This window comes from Chrysochloris asiatica, unplaced genomic scaffold (assembly GCF_000296735.1).
Source record: "Chrysochloris asiatica unplaced genomic scaffold, ChrAsi1.0 scaffold00090, whole genome shotgun sequence".
NCBI lineage: Eukaryota > Metazoa > Chordata > Mammalia > Afrosoricida > Chrysochloridae > Chrysochloris > Chrysochloris asiatica.
The window spans coordinates 10692018-10702107 of NW_006408608.1; the positions used below are offsets into that span (position 1 = coordinate 10692018).

A 10090-nucleotide genomic window follows, 5' to 3' on the forward strand; every position below is an offset into this window, starting at 1 on the left:
TTTAGGCAAGAAATGTACTTGTATGTACAAAGCAAAGAACAACACAATTGACTCCTGGCGGCAAACCTAACAAAACCAGAGTGATGTGGGGAAAGATATCTTGCACCCATGGAAACAGTGGCGTGGTTCATGCCAAATTCCAAAGCAACTTTCCTGCTAAGGCCGTTGGACACAGAATCCGTGTGATACTGTATCCCTCAAGGATTTAAACTTACTGAAAAGTAAATGGATAAAATTGTGGATTTATTATATGTATTTAAAAACAAAAGATGTACAGTCCCAGAAACCCTATACAGGGCTGCTATGAGTCAGAAACGACTCAACAGCACTTACAACAGCAACAGCGTGGAAGCCATTTAGGAATAATGACCTCCCACTCTCCTGGCCTCAGCCGCATTCTAGAAGCTCCTGGAAGACTTTTAGAAATACGAATGCCCAGGCCTCTCCCTACACCAAACAAATCAAGTGGTTTGTGGGCAGGCCCAGGGTCAATATCTTTTCACGCCCCCAGATGGTGGCCAAAACGGAGAACCACTGCTCAGAGGACACTGGTAGACACCTGCCTCCTGCTTTTGAAATGGTGCTGCCTGATGACCTCATTTACCAGCAACTCCTGCACTTACAGTTCCTCAGGACAGAATCATCCTGTTATCTCTAATGAGACTTTTTTTCCCAAAAAAAATGTTCCTGGTAGAGAAATTTCTCCAGCTCCTCCATCATCAGCATTTTCACTGCAACATTCAAATCATTTTAGCAGGAGAAGCTGTCAATTCCAGATCTAGGAGTCAGCCGTCTTAAGTGTTCTTGGAAAGGACAGTTGTCCCATTCCTTGCGTAGTTAAGGAGAGAAAGCCTTTCCCACTCCAGAAACCACTTGTCACCTGGCTTCCCTGCTTGTCATAATTTACCCTGCAATGAGAATTCTTGTCTTCTCGGCCAGACCCACACCTAGTGCCACTGTCAAGCTTTGTGCTTTCCGGGCTTGTCAGTAGTCTGTGACAAAACCTTCCCATTCCAAGCTGCATTCCTGTCTAGGGAGCTCAGGGCACATTCCACTGGAATGGGCAGGAGCAATGGGCAATGGCACCTCTCTGAATGTAGTCGTTTATGGCTCTGGAAGGAGCACATACAGTCCTCTGACATATTTTATTAGTCATTATGAAATGCCCACTGAATGTTTTGATGGAAAGTTGTCTGTCGGGCACCAGCAGCAAGTGTTCCACAAAGCAAATGTTTCCCACTTGACTTGTCTCCACCCTTGTCTTTTAAGAGCCTGAAATGGGGTGAAGAGTTTCCAAATCAGAGATCTGACGGATTTTCTGACATTCTCAAAAGTGGGACTTTATCCACACCTCAGCTTGGAAGGGGGGTGGAGTCACCAGATAGGAGAGACGCATATCTGACTTTGCCGGTAACCAGGACGCCATCATCACCATAAGCCTCCCTGACTTTACTCTCTCGAAACGGCAGTCTGCTGTTTGGCCTGTTGTTGTTGTTGAGTGCCGTCGAGTCGGTTCCGACCCATAGCGACCCTGTATAGGGTTTCCAAGGGTGTAAATCCTTACGGGAGTAGAAAGCCTCATCTTTCTCCCACGGAATGGCTGACAATTTCAAACTGCTGACCTTGAGGTTAGCAGCCCAACTTGTAACCACTACACTACCAGAGCTCCATACTGGGCTAAGTAGGGACCAAAACTAAAACAAAAAACCCAGTTGCTGTGAGGTTGATTCCAATTGTTGTCACCCCAGTGTGTTGCAGAGTAGAACTGTACCACAGGGATGTCATGGCTGTGACCTTGGGAAGCAGACAGCCCTTTCTGTTAGTAGTCAGGGACTCCCAAGTAGGCATAGCTTGGATGTATTAAAAGAGACTTTCATTGTGATTTTATCCAATCACCTCATGTTACAATTGAGCAAGCTGAGAGAGACGTTGAGATAGCTAGCCTGAGTTCCCAAGAGCAGAGTAAGTCAGTCCCCTGTCTTTGCAGGTCTCAGTCTGGTAAACCTCTCATCTCTTGGGCTCTTTCCAGTCTTATAATTACCTAGACAGTAAAAGTGACTAATGATGCTGACCAAGGGTTCCGAAAATGCAGGAGGTTTTAAAAAGAGATGAAAGAATGTGGTTATAATGCAGGCTTCTTCAGTCAGTTTTATTTAGAGTGTAGTTTCTAAATTTCTTTTGCTTTTTTTTCCCCTTTTAAACTTTTTATTGTGAATTTGTTGAAGATTTACTTTGCAGATCAGTTTTCCATTCAATCATTCTTAAGCATTTTGTTTCATGTCATTGATTGCAATCCCACAATGCAAAATCATTAGTCCTTTTATGAATGAGATTCCATAATTGAAGAGATAGTAGCAGCATACAAACATTAAAAGAGGCCAGACCTGGTCACTGACAAATAATGCAGATCTGTGGAAATCCCATACATCTCTAAAGCCAAGCTCATCATCTGCTAGAGAAGTAAAAGCTGTATAAGCCAGGAAAAATGAACAAATGATAATGGCTAAAATTATAAATGTAAACATGGCTTTGTGAATAATATATCCCTAGGTAGTCCTTCCCTCTGAACAATAGTCAGTAGCACACCAGTGAAATATCTTTAGTAATGGCTGCATTGCTCCTTTCCCACTAAAATGAAAGGTCAAGAAAAACATAGCTCTCCCTTCAGATTCTAGACAGTTCTGAGGTGCACATTTGTTTGGCCATCCAGGTAAAAGTTAACCCACTGCCAAAGTGTACTCTGCCATTGCTCATTAGATTTAAAATACAACAAAGATTTAGATAGATGTAGTAATAGTTACAGAAAACGAGTTGGTTTCATCTGATAAACAGAAGCAACAAAACTATGGTTTGTAATTTTGAATTAAACTTGAAGTATATATAATTTTTGTTATCTATGACTGAAACAAATTAACACAATGATTAATGGCTTATAGTAATAATTTGTGATATCTCCCAGGATTCTCTGGATTGACCAGATTCAGCTGGGTATTCTCATACTTCCTGTATGATGCACATGCTACGTATACCATACTAACTTTAGACAAAGCACAGATGACTATGACTGCAAGAACTGCGTGGGAATACAAGTTGTTGTTAGGTGCCGTCAAGTTGGTTCCAACTCACAGCACCCTACACACAACAGAACTAAACACTTCCCAGTCCTGCACCATCCTTACAGCTGTTGTTGCCTTTGAGTCATTGCTGCCGCCACTGTGGTAATCCATCTCCTTGGTGGTCTAAATTTCTTTTGCTTTTGAGCAGGTCTCCTGAGCCTGCCTGAGGCAAGAGTTCACCAGAGGTGGCAGCAGACATGAGCCTTTTCCTATCCCCATGGCTCATCTGCTTCTGGAAAGGTTATGCACTAGCTAGGCCCCAGCCATAGGGCCAACACAGTACACCTGCAGTCAAGGCCAACCTCATTAAGCCCCCTCCCTGCACAATCCCTGACACGGCCTCCAGGTCTTTGAGGAGAGCATCGGCAACCCATCACTTGAGGTGTTCAAATGCAAGTGCACTTTCCAGACTCTGCTAAAGCACTTGGTGGAAAATGGTGTGCAGGGCCAACCGTAAGAAAGTGGATTCATGTTCTTACCCCACAAACAATTTCACCTTTTTAAAAATCTTTGCCCCATTCCCCCTACTCCCTGACTGATTCAGCATTTCCCCTCCATCATCTTCTAGTGCAGCGCAGCTCATAAGTTCAAGCTCTTGAAATTCATGCCTTTTCTCTTGAATCTACTCCCGGTGCCATGTGAAGACATCCTATAGCATCTCTTTCAGAAAGCAGGAAAGAGGACAGCGCTTCCTAGCCAGGTCTGAAAGCTCACTTGACAGTAGGGCTCATGTTGGCACAGTGGTAGTGTTTTATTTCCAGTCGGTCATGAGTGCAAGTCCCTATTCTTAAAATGTTTTCCGCTCACTTTGTGTTTTGGAACCTGTTGAGCACTATTAGTATCTCAATATCTTAGTCTTTACCCACACTCATTGTAATTGTACAGAATTTCCAGAATACACAGCATCTGGATTTCCGGAAGATGTAACCATCGTAAAGCCTGTCTTCTTTACAGAATGATCTCCTGTGGGTTTCACTTCAGACTGAAGCCATTCTCCAAGTAGCTTTCAGCCCAAAATAAATACAGGACATCAAACTAGTTCATTCTGTTCAATGAGCCTGCCGAGAATATTCCTTCCCACTGCAGATATATTGAATCACCCTGAGTGAATGTCCAGATGTGTCTCTTCAGATTGCTTCCTCTGTAGGCCTGCCAAAGGGAAAGAGTCCAGAGTCCATTGGCGTAGGAGCGAAGCTATTTCATATTTATGAAGGGGTCAGATGTTCAGAACAGTTGATATCACATAGAGTTAGACATGGTCCCTGTGTTTGAAAAAGTCACCCTCAGAGAAATTATAAGCACCAGGTCATAGAAACAGTAAATAGCCCATTTATTTCTCCATCAGACGACTCAGTAGGATGTGCTTTTTATTTGAAGACTCCCAGTTCTAGGCAGACCCCTATAATGCCAGTTCTTCTATAGTCCCCAGCTGACCCAAGAGACTGGAGAGGAAAATTGGCAGACTATGGAGATGATTTGGGTTAATCTGACTGTATGGTTTTTCTTCAGGGGGCAGCTACACCAGCAGTGCTGTGAGAAATGGACCCTGGTTAATGACGAGACTCAGGCCAAGATGGCTCGGATGGCTGCAGCAGCCGCCTGGGGTTTAGGTAAGGCTTCCCTCACAGGCCCTCCTGTTAAAATGGGGAGAGCGAGGCTGGGCTTTCATCCCAAGAGGAAGGCACTGTGTCAGAGGTGGAGATGTCAGGCCCACCAATTATGGAGGCAGTCTGTGTCCACTGCTTCCGACATCTTCCATCTGTTTTTCTTTACCTCATGATTTTAACTGATTTCACAGGAATGCCAAACAAAACAGTCAGCAAGCATCAAAACTGAGCTTCAATGGGATATGTTTTTATTTGACTTAAACAAGTTACTGGCTCATTGTTCTTGCTTTCATTGTTCTCTCATAGAAATGAAGTCCAGAAATAGATTGTCCCAGACTGGTCTTCTGGGCTTTATTATCATTCATCTTTTTTCCATATTTCTGCTTTACTGTTGTTGTTAAGCACCATCAAGTTACTTCCAACTCATAGTGACCCTGTAGAGGGTTTCTACCAACCTTGTGGTTAGCAGTCCAGTGCTTAGCCTATAGCACCTCCATCTCGTGATCCAGTATGGTTGCTGGAGCTCCACCCATCATGTCTTTATTCCAAGCAAGAGTAAAGGGAGAAGGCAAACCATCTGCCTTCTTTTGTTTCCCCAGTTTTATTTCAGAACTATTCTAGCATGTAAAAGTATAGAGAATTGGTAAAATGAACCCCTATACTCTGCACTGTCTTCCACAGTTATAAACATTTTGACAGTTTTGTTTTCTCTGTTCTGTCCATTACCCCAACATTTCCTTCACCTCACTCTTACTCCTGGAGTATTTTAAAGCAGAGATTTCATTTAATCTCAGCAAATGTGTGGATTTCTGGCACTTGGTCCCAGCTGATAAAGTTGAGCAGTGCCTGTTCAGAGATGTGCTTGAGAAAAGAGTAGAGGGTACATAGACTATCCCAGGTGAAAACCTTCAGTTGTAGAGTCCAGAGAAGAATGACAGAACCTCCCACCTCCATTTGAACCCACGTGAGTCACAGAACTGACATCTTTTCCTTCCATGAGCCCTGGACTTGAGCTACAACATATTTCAAAACAAATTGCTTCCTGAAGAGTCATCTTTTGCTATTTGCTTTTGCCCAAAGGCAGAGAGAAGGGATGAGCAATTTTCTGGAGTGAAAGGCAGGAAAAAGCTTTATAAAATCAGCAGCCCTGCAATTTGCAGCTATTGAAGCGGATACCTTTCCGCAGATGGTATTGGGAAGCCTGGCGTTTGATGTTTGATGCATGCTCACCCCACCAGGGGAAGTGACTCTGCTTGGATGCAACCCTGCACTCAAGTCTAACATGACACAGAGACCACTGTGCTATGACCTAGGCCATCTTTCTGTTGCAACAGAGCCTCTGAAAATACTTATTTCCTCCTTCCTGAAGCAAAGGTATTGCCCATGTGAAGCAGAGAAGCTGTTTGTCTGATCCTGTCCCCTGTCTGTGTAATGGCCATTTTCAGTTGTTTAGAGGAAAATGTAATTTCCCAGTGTACCACTGAAGTGTGATAATGCTTCACTGGCAGGGCAGAAAGCTAGTCCCTCTCACCTAGAGAAACCTGTGAGCTCACACTAGGTTAATTAAGTGCTGCAGTAAAGCCACCTGATGTCCAGGCTTTGCATTCAGGCAGTTTTGCTCAATCTGCCACAGTGTTCCCTGGGGCAGCAGTGGAGCCCTGTGTGAAGAGAAATGTGGCTGTGTTGGCTAAATTGACTTATTCAGTCCCATGGTGTATAAAGGGTCTCTGCAGAATATGGGTATATTCAGGCTCTGGTTTATTTGTCTTGTAAGAACTCCAAGCCAAATGAGAGTAATACTGATAGAACTCTTTTAGGTACTGCCTTTGGTCTAGCAAACTGACCACCTTAATGCTTCTCTGTGTGTGTGCAGGTCAGTGGGACAGCATGGAAGAGTATACCTGCATGATTCCTCGGGACACCCATGATGGGGCATTTTATAGAGCTGTGTTGGCGCTACATCAGGACCTCTTCTCATTGGCACAACAGGTAAAAAGCTACGCCCTAGACCCTCTGCCAAGAGAAGGTTGTTATGTGTAGCCCATCTGCTCCCGAGCACACAGGCTGTTGTGCTGTAGCCCTGTGCTTATTGGGTTTGGTAACACATTTGAAGAGCTTTGGAGTATAATACTGCCAGCACATCAGCCAGGGCTACTTTCTGCTCTGACAGGAACAAATAAGTCCTAGAAGTTAACCATTTAGATTGCTTTTGGAGTTGACGTCTTGAGTCGTCATTCCATGCTATTCTTCACCTTGTCATAGAGAGAACCTCTGTCAGTTTCACCAAAGGAGCAGTCAGACCCCACTCAGCAGCAGAAAGTAGTCTTAAAGTTATTTTTGACTCTGCAGGTGTGTCACACATTGATTACTTTCCAGGGAGCTAGCCCTTTATTTGAATATCCTATGCTGACTTGTGGAATGAAGTAATGAAGTAATCACATCCCACCCTGTTAGGCACCAGACTTTCCTGGATGAGGTGCTGAGTAAAAGGTGCTTGCTTGTAAGGGACAGAGGCCCAGTAATCAAGCTTAAGCAGTCAAGAAAGGAAAAGCCCCACCTGATGGTCTGTTCATTGGTGGCCCAGAGAAGACTCTACCTATACATGGGCTCTGATGACATGAGAATGACGTAACAGTTCCCATCAAAGGCACAGCAGTTCCCACGGACATGGAGGATTAGGCATCACACTGCTGACTTCATAGTCACTCCCCATGAGGACAGAGAGTGCTTTGAAGCTAGAGATGGCCACCTAGAGCCATTTGAGTGTGTGCAGAGGATATTCATAAAGATCCAGCAAGGAAACGTGCCACGTCCGATAATCGGCTAGACTCCCCGACCCATGCAGAGAGATTAAACCCAAGTAGGAGTGACAGGAGATTAGAAATAAAAAGGAAGACACAAGACACAAATGAAATAAGTAAAGTTGCGACCAGGTGGGACATAGCACTCTGATGGAGATACTGCAGCACAGATCAAGTGCAGCGAGTTTATTTTATACACAGCTCAAGGGGAAGTGCTTGAGGGAAGGCAAGGAGTACAAGAACATCTTGTACTGAAGGAGCCTGCAGTAAGCGGAGCTTTATCAGAAAAACTGTAACTTGTGGTAGCTAGCCGGAACACAGATTAGAACGGCTAGAATGTTGTGTAGGCTGAGCCGAAGGACATAGCTAAGTACAAGTAAAGACCTTGCAAGTCCTCTGTCCCCTGAGGCAACCCTGCAAGTTCCTCAGGGGGCAGCTTGACTTGGATGCAGCCCAAGTTTCTGGACCGCAGCTGTTCAGTTGCAATCCAAGTTGGGGACCTTCAGCTCAGCTGCTCCCAAAAGAAATGCTGAAAGAACATAGACAGGCAGGTTGTCCTCCGAGGTGGCGGAACTCAGTGATTCTTAGTGTATGAGCTTAGACAGATGTTTACTTTAGGGATGTCAAGCGTATGTTTCTGTCTTTGTTGAGAAATTGGATAATCTGCTCTTGCCGTTCAGACCTGGAAATGGTTTCTTCTCTTCCTCAGTAAATGGTTCTCTTCATCACTAGAATTTAAGTCAAATAACTAGCTTTTACAAGTGAGTTAGGAAACCCAAAAATATCAGCACTACCTTAAGCTCCCAACTCTAAACCCAGTTCCAGGGTGCTCTGTCTGTCTTCTAGTGCATCGACAAAGCCAGGGACCTGCTGGATGCTGAGTTAACTGCCATGGCAGGAGAGAGCTACAGTCGCGCATATGGGGTAAGTGTCGAACTTCCTACAGTCTGTTCCTGGAGAGACTTACACCAGTCCTTTCTCAGAGTGGGATGATACAGACTCACAGGCTGCAGGGAACACGTTTTATTTTTTCTTGTCAGCAGATAACCTGACACCAGAAAGAATGGTTTAAATTATCCTGTCTTTTGGAGGTTTCATGCAGTAATTAAGTTGGAATGTGATTTGTGTCCATCAGGCCATGGTGTCTTGCCACATGCTTTCCGAGCTGGAGGAGGTTATCCAGTATAAACTTGTCCCCGAGCGACGCGAGATTATCCGCCAGATCTGGTGGGAGAGACTGCAGGTAAGCCTGGTGGGAAGCACAGATTGCCTGCCCCCCTGCAGGGCACTGATGTAAGCCCTTCCGTCCCCTCTGCCCCACTTAGCACACTTCAGGCCTCCTCCTCTGAGGTCCTGTTTGCATCATTGCAAAACATTCTAAAGCGTTTCGCCTAAGCCTTCCTTGGGACAGGAGAATATATTTTATAGCCTCCTCTTAGCCTTCTCTAGGAATGAAATCAAAACTTTTTTTTAGTGAAAGCCATTTAGGAACTCTGGTAGCATTGTGGATTACTCATTAGACAGTTAGCCATAAGATCAGCAGTTCGAGCCAACCAGCAGCTCCACAGGAGAAAGAGAAGGCCTACCTTCTCTTTCTCTTCTCATCCGTAAAGATGTCTGCTGGGAACAGTACTTCTAAGCCGGCAGCTGTGTCTGGAGGGGTATGGTTCCAGGCCAATTTTTTTGTTGTTGTTGTTATTAATTTTTATTGTGAATTATGTGATAGTTTACATGGGAGAACATTAGCTTTACATTCATCCTATCATATTTTGTTTCACTGCAATGATTACAGTCCCCTCCATGCATCATCAAACATCCAAAGGGTACACCCCACAAGCCTGCCTCCCGGCCATCAGCACACAGCCCGTCTCCCTCCCTGAGTCCAGAGTCCCCAGCTGCTCCATTACTCCACGTCATTGTCTCTACCTCCATCTCAGGCATCACTGCTTCTCTGGGTAGGGTCCCGAACTCCACTCTTCTCCCTTGATGGTCCCATGGACCTCCACTCCTGGACTACAAAATCAACCACTCCCCTCCTTTTGTTACAAAATGTCTACCTTTAAATTTCCAACACTCACAGTCAGTCCTGATAACAATTATTTGCTATTGTACTACAAGAGTCTTATCCCCATCTCCTTTCATCAGCCCCATCCAGACAAATTGGAAACCACTCAGTGGAGAATCTATCTTTCCCAGCACCCTCTGGAACTAGGCTCCTTCTTGAAAGGTTGTAAGCCAATCACTTCTTGCCTTTGTAGTCCCTCCATTTTGGGTAGCCATCCCTGTCAATCCAATATAGTGAGAATGATCCTCACTGTAAAGATTTGTTCCCTCTTTTGAGCTACTACATCCATAAGTATAGATCAAGTTCATCAAATTGTAGCAGATTGCTCTTTTTTTTAACTCTTTCTTCTTCTAGTCGAGTTCTGATCATCCAGCCATTGAAGCCAGGTCAAATGGGTACTATCTGCAAGTATGGGTGTTCTTGTGCATATCCCCTCATTTCATATCAGCTGGACGCTTCATTCTCCACTCTAGTCCTCTGTGGCAATGTTCCTGTCTCTGG

General features: G+C 44.6%; 1 protein-coding gene across 1 annotated transcript in view; it reads left to right on the plus strand.

Annotated features, from left to right (window-relative positions):
* Positions 1 to 10090, plus strand: part of MTOR (mechanistic target of rapamycin (serine/threonine kinase)) — a 160581-nt gene that overhangs the window by 117552 nt on the left and 32939 nt on the right. Inside the window, exons 31-34 of the mRNA XM_006866389.1 lie at positions 4626 to 4726; positions 6597 to 6712; positions 8371 to 8448; positions 8660 to 8767. Coding sequence (XP_006866451.1) covers positions 4626 to 4726; positions 6597 to 6712; positions 8371 to 8448; positions 8660 to 8767 — 403 coding nt within the window. The remainder of the gene's footprint in view (positions 1 to 4625; positions 4727 to 6596; positions 6713 to 8370; positions 8449 to 8659; positions 8768 to 10090) is intronic.